This window comes from Xenopus tropicalis, chromosome 4 (genome assembly GCF_000004195.4).
Source record: "Xenopus tropicalis strain Nigerian chromosome 4, UCB_Xtro_10.0, whole genome shotgun sequence".
Classification (NCBI taxonomy): Eukaryota; Metazoa; Chordata; class Amphibia; order Anura; family Pipidae; genus Xenopus; species Xenopus tropicalis.
This window is the reverse complement of record NC_030680.2, coordinates 77,115,118-77,129,981: the sequence shown is the minus strand read 5'-3', so window position 1 is coordinate 77,129,981 and position 14,864 is coordinate 77,115,118. Positions and strand designations below refer to the sequence as shown.

The following is a 14,864-nucleotide window of genomic DNA, read 5'->3' as shown; positions in this document are numbered from 1 at the left end:
GCAAACCCTCAATCAGGAATGAATGCTTCTTTATGGACCTTCTTGCAGTCTGTGGAACAGGGCAAAACACACATTCACTGTTAGATGGAAGGTCAGGAACAGCCAGAAATAGCATTCTATGTACATTTTTCTCTTTTAAAATATTAGCACTAAACTGTTCTTGAGGTATTAGAGTAACATAAGATCTATGGCATAAAATGTTTGCAAAGTTCCTTATAATTTCTTTTTGCCTGTGTGTGCAAAAACTAATTTGGAACACAACTCACACCGCTGGTTGAAGCAGAATCAGTACTAAATAATGTGAGTGCATACAAAATTCTACATGTGCACAGCAATTTGTTGTATAACTCTGTCTATAATGCCATACTTGGATTTAGGTGTAGGGTTAAAAGGGCAGTATACACAATGTTTAGTATTTGCCATATATATATATATATATATAAGGATTGTATGGAAACTATGTTCTACCTTTACTTTTACTAACAAAATCCACATTTTGTACGCTGTGTTTACAGTTAAGGAGGAGCTCATAATGGGAGAGGGGGCAACTGGAAATTGTAATTTAACTGCTTCCTCCTACATTTTCTCAAAAGAATCAAGGTGTAAAATGAATGTTTTACTGTTCTATGATGCTTAGTGCAAGAAATAATATATTTTAATACAAATAATGTAATAAGCAGAATGCATTTCCTTAACGTGAGTTATTGATTGGCCTCAAGTAGCGTAAAATGATTTTCATTATACTGTGATTGGTTTTATTTTCAGTTACACATTTTTTTTTTTTAACATGCAATGAGAGAGGATAAGAGAGGTTTGGGCATCAAAGATACTACTGGGATTGAAATAAGTTCAAATAAGGTAGTACATTCAATTAAAGCTGGCAAAGGTATGATGAAATGTTAACTATGAAGGAAAAAATACCTGTAAACAAAACATCTCCCCCATCTAAAGTAGCATTTTCATCTGTCATTTCTACCACATTTAGCTGAAGATCCTGCAGTGCTTTCTTCACAGCTTCAGCCTGTAATTATATCAAGAAAGGCTTGTTAGAAATAAGTGTTTTTTGTAAAAACATGCCACATACAGATTTATTTCTTTTTCTGGTTACAGACAAGGAATAGTTTGCCATTATTTCCTAATGTAAATTTATCAAATGTTACTAAAATTACATTTAATTTCAGTGTAGTAAGTTTGCAATTATATTTATATCAAGGGGAGAGGGTGATTTAAAATAAAAAATCAGATGAAAGATTTTACCAGTCTATTGCATGCAGACTAATGCAAATATACATTTCACTGGTTGCTATATTTACTAGATTTTTGCAAGCAATTACAACATATGCAAGAGCCAGCAAGATAGTGACCTCTATTAAAAGAAGTAAAGATTCACAAGAGAAGGGGGGCAATTCATTCACTGCTCAAAAGGGACATTATTAATCTAAAGAAAGTCCAGAGAAAAAGCAACTAGCCTAATAGTAAGGGTATGGAAGTCTTAGTAATAAAGAACAGCTGGTTAAGTTTTTAATATTGCTATGTATAAATATAACTGGGACTATATGAACTGTATGATGCCTTATAGGAACAGTATAACCAAAAAAATGAAAGTATTTTAAAGTTATTAAAATATAATGTACTGTTGCCCTGCACTGGTGTGTTTGCTTCAGAAAGACTACTATAACTTATATAAACAAAGCTGCTGTGTAGCCATGGGGACAGGCATTTAAGCTGAAAAAGGAGAAAAGGCAAGGGGTACACAGCAGATAACAGATATTCTGTGTAAAATACACAATGGGTTTAATTCTAACACAGGAAGAAGGGTCAAATGAAATGCATGGCTGTTTACAGGGCTATAGATTGAAAACCTTTCTCATATAAAATAGGGCACTGCAAATTTAATAAACCCAGTACTATTACTTTTGAATACTTTGGCTGATACTAGATATGACTCCAGAAAGTTCCATCTGCTGCCAGATAATTACTTCCTCATACTTTAGGAAAGCAACCCAAACAGGTAATAGTTGAATTATTTACTCACAGTAACGGATGTATGCATTTAATTATCTTGAGAATTAGTATAACAAGTCATGCCAGATTTGTCTAGATTTTGCAATTCTCCACCATGGTAAATGCATTCATGTACATTTTGTTGCTGTTACTTGAAAAGTGGTAAAAATACTGATATTAATCCCAACTTTATTCTAGCAATGTTAAAAGCAGATTTAGTATTTAAATGTGTTTTGTGCCACATAATAGATAGTAAACACAGTACACTGAGAACTATTTAGAATATCATATAAAATTATCTCGTATATATTACAACAAATAGGAATACTTGCTTTGGACCTGCTATAGCAAGAAATGGTATAGGGCAATTTGCATCTGTTTTGCAGGCAGAGCTTTGCACTTCCTTTAGGAAATAGGCCCTTGTGCATCCTAGTGTATTAAAAACACTGACAATGTTTATTTAGTAACCACTTATACAAAAAAAATAATTTCCTATGTTATTTTTGTAGCTTTCCTTCTATTTGTGTAAAATCTCTGTTATTGGCTTGTTGTCAGTGTGAAATCATACATTTTTACAATTAAATGATGCACATTTTCCCCTCATTAGATCTATGAAATACAAATGTTTGTCTATCAGAACAGAAATGTTTAAAGGGGTGGTTCACCTTTAGGTTAACATTTAGTATGTTATAAAATGGCCTATTTTTAGCAACTTTTCAATTGATCTTCATTTTTTATAGCTTCTGAATTATTTGCCTCATCTGCTAACTCAGTGATTCCAACAGCCAAAAGACGATTGCTCCATGAGGCTACAATTTAATTGTTATTGCTACTTTTTATTACTTATCTTTCTGTGTAGGCCCTCCTCTATTCATATTCCTGTCTCTCTTTCAAACCACTAACTGGTTTCTAGGTTTAATTGGACCCAGCAACCATATGCTGAAGCTGCTGAAATTCCAAACTGGAGAGTTGCTGAACTAAAAGGTAAATAATTAAAAAAACAGAAATAATAAACAATGAAGACCAACTGCAAATTGTCTCACTCTATACCTCATACTAAAAATTAATTTAAAGGTACACTATTCCATTTGATACTTCTCCATTCTGCCTGTCAGACAAGACAAGAATCAAAAGCTTTAGCCGCTGTTGGTGAATTCTTAACCAACAATTTCCTATCATGAATGTTAACAGGATGCTTCCTTTCTTGTGAACAACAGGCAGCATGCCCTTAAGTGTCCTATGGGCTTTAAAAGACATGAGACAATTTAAGTAATTTTGCAAATATTTTGAATACCGATTTACATAAGCCAGTAGAGGCAGCAGTGGGTCTACTGATTTGAAAACCTCAGGACTATTCAAACGTCATCTGAGATTGCCCAACATAAGAAAAGGCCTAAACTGGGACTAGAGCAGGGCTGAAAGAGCATTTTCTGAGGGCCTATAGCTCCTTTTTGACAAAAAAATGTCTTCTGTAAGAGTTACATATGATGACCTATGATCACATTGGGTAACAATATAACTTTTTTTTAATTTAGTGTTTATGTAGGGAAGCTAAATATCTTTGATAAACTACAGCTCCCCAAATTTCACTGACAGCCAAAGCCCTATGCTTCCTCTATTGCCTGCCTAAAAAGGTCTCTGTGAAATGAGCAGTAAGACAGATAAATACAGTAACATTAAATTGCAAAGTTCAGATCAGTATTTTGTGTCAAATTAAACTCTATTCCAACATAATTTAGCTGTATAGCAAAGACATAATATAATCTTCTCATAAAGAACACTCTTATGTAATCTGTTTTGTAAATTTGACTTTTACAGCTTTTAGGAGGACCAAAACTTGCTGCACAATTTTATCCTAGCCTTCAGGTCACTCCTGTGGCACAACTGCTCGTTGGAGGCCATAGGAGTTGAGCATAAGCTTGTTGCGAGGCTCCTGCTGACAGAAATATGCAGCAGCAGGCTGGGATGCTAAGGATTGCTGGGAACCAGAAAAGAGGATATTTCCCAGCAGTCATGCCACATTAACAGGCTTACACCTTTAGTGGATACAAAACCATAGTTAGTTACACAAAAATAAATAATACTTGATACTGATCTTTAACTACATAAAAGCTACAGGAGCTGTTCATTTGAGAAAAGTGACTCCTGCCATCAAGCTTGTCATACACATTAGAACATTGCCTTTTCTATGTTTTTTTTTTTTCTTTTAAGAAAATGTTCAGTACGTCTTTTACCTGGAAGGATTCTGTGCTGGGGAACTCATTCCAAAGTTGCACATACCGAAGGATTTTTTCATTTCAAATGTAAATGTTTGCTCTGAGGAAATTATGCAAATATGACAGTCTACTTCACAGTTTATCAGAGGAGACAGGAGCATTGGACTGTGCAACAAAAAACTCAGCCTAATTACTAACATGCAATGGAACTGCAGAAGTAAGTGACATACTCATCAGCCAGTAGCTAACTGCCAGCAAGCAAAAGGCTCACTATACACTGGTATTTGTTTAATGCAAACCCTGATTATGTAATATAATACTTGTGCACAGACTCTAACATTTACCATAAAGCACTGGTGCTCATGATGTCCAAAAGCCTCTCCAAACCTAAACCCACTACAGCACAAAAAAGACAGAGGCACACAGATTCCTCTTGGTTGCCAAAGGGTCCTCCCCACAAGCTTGTGAGGTTTTCTTTGCATTCAGCTAATAAAACATGTGGGGCACAGTTTGGCCTACAAAGAGTAATCTGTGTGTATCTGTCTTTTTGTGTCTCATTCATGTAACCAAATAACACAGAAAAAACTGTGCAAAGGCTAAAAAAGAAAAGTAAGCTTTCTTTTAGTCATTATTGAAAGAAAATACCCACCCTTCATCTCTCAAAAAACAGAATTGCATAGAGATTAAATTTTTTAATGACTGGAAAGACCTAGGCCAAAAGCATGGATATAGGCTTAATAATGTTTATACTATAGAAGTGTTCCTGACAGTCACTAAACCCTAAAAGTGACCAAAGTGCTGGGTATCCTTCTTAATTCCCTTGCCCCAGTGATTGTTTAGGTGCCTGGATCTATCAGTATTAAAGGAGAACTAAAGCATCCTAGAATGGCAATGTCTTGTTCAAAACCCAAAGGAACGAGATAACACACAGTTCCACTTGTTTACAGCTATCATATATGCCACTAAGGCTGCAAGGGCACAGAAAATAAAACAGATTCCAAGAAGAGAAAATGACCAGTATATTGTTAGATACACATATAAATACGATTTCTTTAATCCTATAACTCGTTAGTTTTAGAGATTGTTCTTCTACTGTTGTTTGCCAATAATCTTGAACTGCAGACAGATATACTATGTCCATACATTGTATATCATGCTATTTGAAACATTATGTACCTCATTTCTATCATTTATGTGTGTATGTGCTATGAGTATACTTGGACATATGTTATATGATCTCCGCAAGTTTTAAATCCAGGGAGTGAATTATATATAAGTACCTCTAATATAGAAGATATAAATTATCTGGTTGGGGGGGACCACCAATATTTATTATTTATTTTTTATTTATATACCGTCAAATACCGTGATACCGTGATATAAATTTTTGGTCATACCGCCCAGCTCTAAGTCTGATAAGAAAATAATTTGGATTCATGTTACATGGCAGCTCTAAATTGCAATTAGCAGCAGAATTTAATAATTACCTATGTAGCACCAGTTTATATGACATGCCAGCCTCATTTTTTGCTTGATGATTTGAAATGACCCCTAACCTTAGCTTCTCAACAGCTGCTCAGAGCCCACTGAGCATGTATAGTGTCACTGACACTGACACTAACAAAATCCAAGATGGGGAGCTCCTATTCCTAGCAACTTCACAACTGGTCTTCATTTTTCTATAGTTTTTTTTAATTATCTGCATTTCTCTTCTACATCTTTCCAGTTTTCAAATGCAGGTCAGGCAGCCAAAACCTATTGCTTTGTGAACTTACAGTTATTATAATATATATATATATACTGTACTGTCTTTTCTCTGCCTCCTGACAAAAGTCCCTGTGGGGGACTGAAACGTTGAGTTCTGTAATGTTCCTTTTTCATATTTTGTAATAAAATTTAACTTTTTTCAAATAATTTAAATCTTGTGATTGCTGACACTTTTTTGTCTTATTGTACTATATTTGCTCTTGCACCCAGGTATAATCATTGTTAGTGGTGTGCACCAACTGGCTGTCTCTCTCTCTATATATATATATTACCAGAAGGGTGGCACACCGCTTTAATTATATACCCAGGTGCACAGTAAAAATATAACACAACATACAAAAAAGACCAGCAACACTGGGATTTCTGTGCAAATCAAAAAAGTATATTTAAATGTGCATATACAGCCAACGTGACGTTTACTTTTTTGATTTGCACAGAAATCCCAGTGTTGCTGATATATATAAATATATATATATATATATATATAATGTCAAGCTGTGTGTCCGCACTCAAACCAGTTTAACAGATGGGTGCTGAAGTCAAAATATGTAAATACCTTGATAAAGGTCCCAGGAGGGACCGAAACGTTGGAACGCACGGTGAATGAATAAATAGAAGAATTGCTGTGAAATGGTGTGCTGGTGCTGTTTATAGGTAAATATATAATTATATATTATTATTGTTACTTTTGATTCCTTATCTTTTTATTTAGCCCCTCTGCTATTCATCTTCTAGTTTCTCATTCAAAATACTGCCTGGTTGCTAAGGTATACAAGACCCTACCAACAGAATAGCTGCTGAAATTCCAAACTTCGGAACTGCTGAACAAAGAACTATATAATGGAAAAACCACAAAGAATTAAAAATGAAGACCAATTGCAAATTGTCTCAGAAAATCAATGTCTGTGTCATACCAGAAGTTAGTTTAAAAGGTGAACTCCTTTAGGTTCACTATTTAAAACATGGCATTTTTACTCGTATACATTTTTAGAATTTAATTCTCCTTTAACGCCAATCTGTACTGAGTGAATGTGCACTAGTACACTGTATGCAGGCTCATCACATTCTCTTCATAATTTGATTTGGCTGTGGTTGAAAGTGCATCATAACCTTTAGTTTAAGGTGAATATGCTACAATAAAGTAATGACTTCCGGTGTCTTTTAATATTGACTGTACCTAGTCTGTTCTAGTTCTAAATGAGAGAAAACAAGTATCTGCCAGGGCTGTCCAATTTCTGGGAAAAAATAAAATAAATGTGCGTTAATGACTCTTCTAAGAATTTCCTGCTATCCTTCACGCTATAAAAAAAGAGTCTGCTGCTAATGAAACGCTGAATATTTAGAGTGGCTGCCAAGCACATACCTTTCAATGCAGAGAGCGCATCTCTCTGGCTTCTAGGCACCAGTCTTGGGTTTTAATCTCCCTATAAATCCAATGTAGTGCTTTCACAGTGAAAGCTTAGGACACATTCAGTGCCAAAACAGATAAAGATGTGATGGGAAAGTCTTAGCCACTGAAACAAATTTCTCATCATTTCGCAAGTGAAATACATTTCTCTTTCACAGACTCATTAAACATTGAAAAGTATTTAGAATTTTTTTTGTCTGGATTAAGGTATGGTTTAGTATCTCATTTTAACAAAGTAATGTATTTTAACCAGTCTAATATACACGGGCTGGCATAATAGTGAAAGCTTTGAAAATCTTTCCAGATTAATGCAGGGGTTTTGCCTTGCCCACATTTTCATATTTTAAAATTTTACGTGTAGAAAAAATGTCAAGGGCTCATTTACCAACACAGGTGCTTACTTGCACAAGTGCAGTCCTCAAAGAACCATGTGTAGTAATGTGTAGTAATCTGTTCAGAGTTAACTGTGATTGCAACTTGTGCAGTTTAGCGCCTATATTTGTAACTCCTTAGTCTTTTGGCAAAATACACAGTATCATGAATGAATAGCCTCCCTGCATACAGCTGCATATTTGACCTAAAATCACATCATAAAAATCCAATCAGTGATCAGTAATCCTACTTACTGATGTCATTTTAAGATCTGTTTATTCTTCGAAAGCAGAAAGGTGATACACATGTTTAGAAAACCCTTCAGTCTTTCGGAGACCTTGTTATCCTGAAAATTATACTGTTCAGTTAACAGTAAGAAACTGGAAAACCTAAAAGTCAAGTTCTGGCACAATTCATTCCACATTAGTAGAAAACTAGAAAACAGCCTCTTGACCAAGCAGTGAGTAGTTTAGAATGAATAAAGGGCACACAGGGTTAAACATATTGCCCATATACAAGATAATGTATACACACAGGTGCCAGGATCATTAGTGCCTTCACAAGAAAAAGAACCAGTATGAACAAATAGAAATTAGTATAATGGCCCTACACACAAGAGGAATTTCCCTAGACAAAGGCTTTCGTTCTGAAAAGTTGGGTTGATTCTCATGCTCAATTATCTTCTTTCTTGCTTATTTATGCTGGCTGGTATATACACTAATTTTGGATGCCAAAATAATTGTGTCAAATCAGTTCTAAAATATATGGATACAGATTACAACATACTTTTCTGTCCATCTATTTGTGTGGTATACCGCCATTTTAAAGGATTGTTAAATGAAATGTTATGGTGTGCTACAAATCATTCACATATTAAACAAATACAACTAAAACAGGATATATTTAATTGTTCTTCAAAATATCCACTGATATTCTCATATAATATACCAATTAGCTGTAATATCCTTGCCTAGAAGGAAGAGCAGGTAGGTAGTGGTAAAAAAAATATCTCGGCAAACAAACTAGCATTATATTGGAATATTGGTGGTGCTTCTCAGAGACATATGGAGGTATATGGAAACTGCTGGGATTGTGGCAGTCAAGCCGGCCAACTAAATTGAATGCACCCCAGGTCTGGCCAGTCCTACAATCACTTTCATCTTATTAATAAAAATTCTGCTGCTTCCTTAGAAATTTTACAAAGGGACAAAGTTTTACCTGCAACTTTCAAGGTTAAATACCCCAAATGGTTGCCCTTTTATTGGTCCATTGGGATCACCTGACTGTAGCTTGGAAGGGTGGAAGCTACAACATGGAGCTGGCCACTGCCCCTGTATAAACTATAGCAAACAAAGAAAGTTGTGCTCACCACTAAATTTTTATGAATCAGATAAGTGAGTGTAGGACTGGCCAGACCTGGGATGACTTTGACGTAGTTGGGCCAGCTTGAAGTATATAGCTGATCTTAATGTCCTATATATATATTGATAAAGAGTGGGTGTGCTACTAGGTAGATTATAGGGCAAAAATTGATTCATTTAATTAATAAAGACTGCAAGCACTATTTGCTAGTGAAAATTACAACTACATTTTGAAGAATATGCATCTGGAATGACTGGATTGTCTCTTTGTGACATAGCATCGGACTCACATCTTTAGAGTTTCGTACATACAGGCATTTCGCCCTGCCGTGTAATGCAGGAGAGATCAACAGTAGGGTGAAACGCCCCTAAAAGGCCTTAAAGATTTTATAATATACACCTACCAGGGAGGTTGCAATTTATAACAGAGAGACTGACTAAGCAAATTGTGTTGGATTGCCAAGGCAAAGCATCTAGCAACCGAAGAGTTAGGGCTACATAACTTTGCTACTAAACCAGAAATCTAGAGAATTTAAATCGGATAAAGAAAAAAAACAGGTATTAAAGTAAAAAGTTTGCTGGCATCAAGAGACTGCTGTGAAATGCCATGACAGATTTTGTCTGATAAAGATGATGACATGAAATTTAAATCTTGTACAAGCATGCTGAGAAAGTAAATTTCCAAATACTTTCCTACTTACGATTACAAAATGATCAATTGTTAAATGTTGGACAGAGGAACATATTCTATTCTGCCTGGACATGCTCAGTGGGCCAAGAATGCACCTGGAGATGCCAAGAATTCATTATCTTTCAGACACCAAATATCCCAAAATACCCACTGAGGCTGCCAGGTCTCTGTCCATTTCTGACCACACGCTATGTGGCCCATTTTCTAGTTGAAAAGTATTTAAAATTCATGAAGCTTGTTGAAAGCTCAGCTGTCACATTCTAATCATTCCAAAGTGTATGGGAACGAGAGAGGAGAAAAGGCATCTCAGCTAAAGCCATTATTGCTCCTGAATACAAGATATGCCATTAAATTGCTAATAAAGCCACTTGAAGATAAAGTCGATCACAATTACCCCCTACCCTGGAATTCCTTTTCGACAGCACAGCATTGTCAGATTTCACAAACAGAGCTGCTTTTGAGCCATTGGACTTGTAAAAAACGGTAACACATCTGAAGGAGGTAACGAGAAAGACTTGTTTTTAAATGTTAAAGTAGCAGGCACAAAAGTGCAAGCCCTCAAATAAACAGCATAGCTGGTGCCAGTCTCTCTAACAAATGACCTAAAGCCCTTGAATAGGTAGAAGTATGACAAACTCCAGCACAGCAGCCAGTGCTGCCCTTAATAATAAGTAACTGATTGTTGCATTGTTTTGTTGATAGCGTTTTGCATTTGTTGTACGTACAACCCCATGGGGTATCTGCAGCCATATTTAATGAGCTAATAAAAACCACAGCGAATGTATTATCATCCCTTTATTGAAACTTTAGTTAAACATTACAGAAAGAAGTTAAAAAATGTACGTAAAAGGCTACTAGTATTGATAACACCCAAATATTACTTTTCTATTCAAATGGTATCTATGATCTCAGAAAACATTACATTCGGTTTATGGCCTAGTTTACCTTAAAGTTAACTTTTAGTAAGTTATAGAATAGCCAATTCTTAGCAACTTTGGAATTGGTCTTGATTTTCTATTTTTTATAGTTTTCGAATTATTTGCTATCATCTTCTGATTCTATCCAGTTTTCAAATGGGGGTCACTTTAAAAAATCTTTGAAGGATAAATGTTATGGTTATAGTTACTTTTTATTACATATCTTTCCATATAGACCATATCCTATTCATATTCCAGTTTCTCATTCAAACCATTGCCTGATAAATGGACCCTAGCAACTAGATAGCTGCTAAAATTTAAAACTGGAGATCTGCTTAACTAAAGGCTAAATAATTTAAAGTCACAAATAATAATAAAGACCAATTGCAAATTGTCTCAGAAAAGGAGAACAACCCACTTAATTCATTAGCCAGTAATGCAACTAATTCCATAATGAATGTAATTTTTTAAGCCATACAATAAAATCATGGAGCTTACCAAAACCAATTCATGATTAATTGTTGCATCTAGATGGACTTGCAGTTGAAGTGGAGTAGTTAAATTATCAAGAGACCACGTCATTTATTGGCTGCTTGATGTGCCATTTGTATAGGATTGAAGTCAACATTTAAAGGAAGAGTCCAATACAATTATGCATTTTTAAAATACACACAGTAAATCTAAACTCCTTTGTATGGAATAGGCCTCATTATTATCTAATTTTTTACTATTGTCCACCCCATCTTTTTGTCTTTAGAAATACTATTGCTTTATAACAGGAGATAAGACATATTATTTGAAACAGCCCAGCCATATGCTTTGTTGCGTTCTTGAGGCTATAGTCTCTCTGTACAAACTGGTCCCAAATCTGCATCTCCTGTAGCTGAAACGTATCCCAGGTGGAGCAGCAGGCCCACATAAATGCAACAGGCGCAGTTGCCCCACTGATGCCCCTCAGACAGGAAGCCAGGTGCCCACACTGTCAATGTAATAGCGTAAGTATAAATCAGTATGAATACCAGAATTCTGAACAGAGGAAACCACATCCAAAAATAAGATCATATCCATATGTGTCTCATGAGTAAAAGATACCCTCACCTACTGATTTTTATCAGTTATTATGCTAATCATTATTATATTTATCCTACAACATATTGCACAATCCTTGCATCACTGTACACAGTTTTGTACTTTTCTGTACCCAGCTGGAAAAAATGACAGCCTGACACAAGCATTGAGCCCAGAGGTGTTCAGACTTTTTGGGCTCATTTGATCCTTAGCTCATAATGAGCTATATAAAAACATGGTTGCAAAAGATATTTTCCTATAGTTACAGGGATATCTAAGTAACAAAAAACAACCCTGGAATTCATTTTATATATATATATATATATATATATATATATATATATATATATATATATATATATATATACAGGAAGACCATCATGCTAAATTATGATCACATAATACTGCATGGAGAGTATGCTTTAACACTGTCCCATGCTTTGCATTACACACACACAATTATCATCAGGCAAACTCTGTGTAGTTCAATGCAGAGCAGGTGAAATATGTTAACATTAGTAGGTAAGTGCCCTCCTACTAAAGCCATGCGTCCTCCAAACTCTGACTGGTAGTAAGTAACCTGACATCAGGATCAATAGGGAGTAAGGTAATTCTTCAATATCAATCACAAATAATGACACCAGGAAGTTTGAACTGGATATGTTTTGGGCCTGTCAGATACTTTCTCAGAGGCTCAGCACTCCAGGGATATCCAAGACAGTAAATATACATTAACCCCCCAATTCCTATTATAACTTACCTTTAGGGTGGCTCCATGCCAATGATTTAGGTTTCCCTAAGGCAGCCAACCCCAGAGTTTAGCAACCATTGACCTAGTGCCTTTCCCACAAACTCTTTAGCACTGTTTTTTGATGACATAAAGAGCAGTAAAGATAACTTACACACTAATTTAATACTTCTTTTTACGTTAGACATAAGATAAGTTTGGCCCCTAGTTTCAGAAGAAACCCTTATCTGGTATCACTAGAATTAAGAGCTTGCTGAGTTAGAGGTTCAGGGCAGCACTTACCTATCAAGTCTGAGTTTTTATAATTAAAACTCCCAGCTTCTCTACTTCTCCTTCTCAGATCCAAATAATAAAAAAGGATGAAGGGGTACCCACAACTCCCACCCAGATTTGACATATTTGGGGGTGGACCAAAGGATCCTTAGCATGGTAGTAAGTCATAATAGTCATAATAGTCATAATCTGAAAACTTATTACCCAGAAAGTTAGGGGAAAGCCATACCTCTTGAATTCCCTTTTCTCTTTAAAAATTAAACAGTAGTAGTAGTAGTGTTGGTAACTCAACAGAGACAAAATATTAAAGTGTGCCAGTGTAGGACAAACATAGTACCTGTGCCAGACAGAGCAAAGTTATTAAGCTGTTGTTCACAATGCATCAGCTATCATTGCTTGCCAAAGGTCAAAAATGTTATGCAGTTTAACATGTGTCTGAGCCCAGACCTGGGTACAGGTCATGAGAATATCCTGAAAATATACACCTTTGCTAGGAAAGCAAGCATTGTACAAAACATTACCATAGTTGCTTACTGACAATTTGAAGACCAGCATGCAAAGTTTATAAAATATAATATCTTCCATTTATGTGTACACTCTCAGGGTATTTAATTATATTTAGCCGATTATAAGTTTAGTTTATTTCTTCATGGGCCTCTCATGTGATCCATCATTGGCTTGGGGGTCAAATAATCCCATCAGAATGATTCTGCCAACCACTTGGGTGGCCAAATTACACAAGGATCTTCAGGTCTACAACCATCTTACGTTACATACAAAACTGATAATTATTGAGTGTTGTCTGAAGATTTCAACAGATTCCAGTACCTTGCAAATTCTGTTTAACCTCTGCAAGGGTGAAATGTGTCATCTTTTATTTCAGAATTTATTTAACACGATTTAATTAAATGATGCTATATCTCTTTTATGGAATGTTAACAGAAGCCTTCAGGCATCGGAAGGTTTGCTGACTGTAACACTGTCGATCGTGTATTTCAGTCTCATCTGACTTTAAGGGGACGATTTATGAACATTCGCGATTGATTTTTTTTTTCCTGATTTGAGTTTTTTAGCACTAAAACTCTCAAAATTTGAATCATGGTTCAATAACTTGAATGTGTGATATTTATTTGTGGAAAAAAATCCAGAACCTTGAATGTAAAACTTTGGCATCTAAAAGTCAATGGAAGTTGTCCTAGGCAAGCCATATTTTCAATTCGAGATTTTTTAGTTTTTTTTTGAGTTTTATTTGAGTTTGTAAAGTCACATATTCAAGATATTCGAGTTTTTTTTAACTAGTTTTCCATATTAAAGGGGTTGTGCACCTTTTAGTATGTTAGAGTAATATTCTGATACAATTTGCAATTATTCTACATTTTTATTATTTGTAGTTTTTAAATTATTTCTGTTTTTGTGTTGCAGCTCACCAGTTTGGAGTTTTAGCAGCTATCTGGTTGCTAGGGCCCAAATTACCTTAGCAACCATGGACTGTTTTGAATGAAGGACTGTATATGAATAGCAGAGGGCCTGAATAGAAAAATAAGTTATAAAAAGTAACAGTAACAATAAAACTGTAGCCTCACAGATCAATAGTTTTTGGCTGCTGGGGTCAGTGACCCCCATTAGAAAGCTGTAAAGGGTTAGAAGAATAAGACAAATAGTTCACAAACTATAAAAAAAAAATTACAAATGAAGACCAATTGAAAAGTTGCTAAGAACTGGCAATTCTATAACATACTAAAAGTTAACTTAAAGGTTTTAATAAATAAGCAAGCATTCAAATTTTATTAAAATGCAAGTTTAATAGAATTAGAAAAACACTCTCAAATTCACAAACTTGAAAATTGATAAATAAGCCCAAAAATGTAGTGCTTTTTGCCCCTGCCACTTAGTCCAGTTCACCTATCTATCAGGTAAATTCGCTTTCCATTGTTCTTACTGGCAACAATCTGAAAAAGGAAATAAACACCAAAAAAGGTTACCGATTTCCTATCTTGTTCCTGGATGATGAAATCTTACAATAATGTTGTGGAAAGAAT

The 14,864-nt window shown here is 35.2% G+C and overlaps 1 protein-coding gene across 4 annotated transcripts in view; it reads right to left on the bottom strand.

Moving 5' to 3' along the window:
- Window positions 1–14,864, bottom strand: part of ddah1 (dimethylarginine dimethylaminohydrolase 1) — a 124,254-nt gene that overhangs the window by 22,980 nt on the left and 86,410 nt on the right. For all 4 annotated transcript variants that reach the window (XM_031899858.1, XM_031899859.1, XM_018092936.2 and 1 more), the window contains 1 exon segment: window positions 922–1,021. In XM_031899858.1, coding sequence (XP_031755718.1) covers window positions 922–1,021 — 100 coding nt within the window.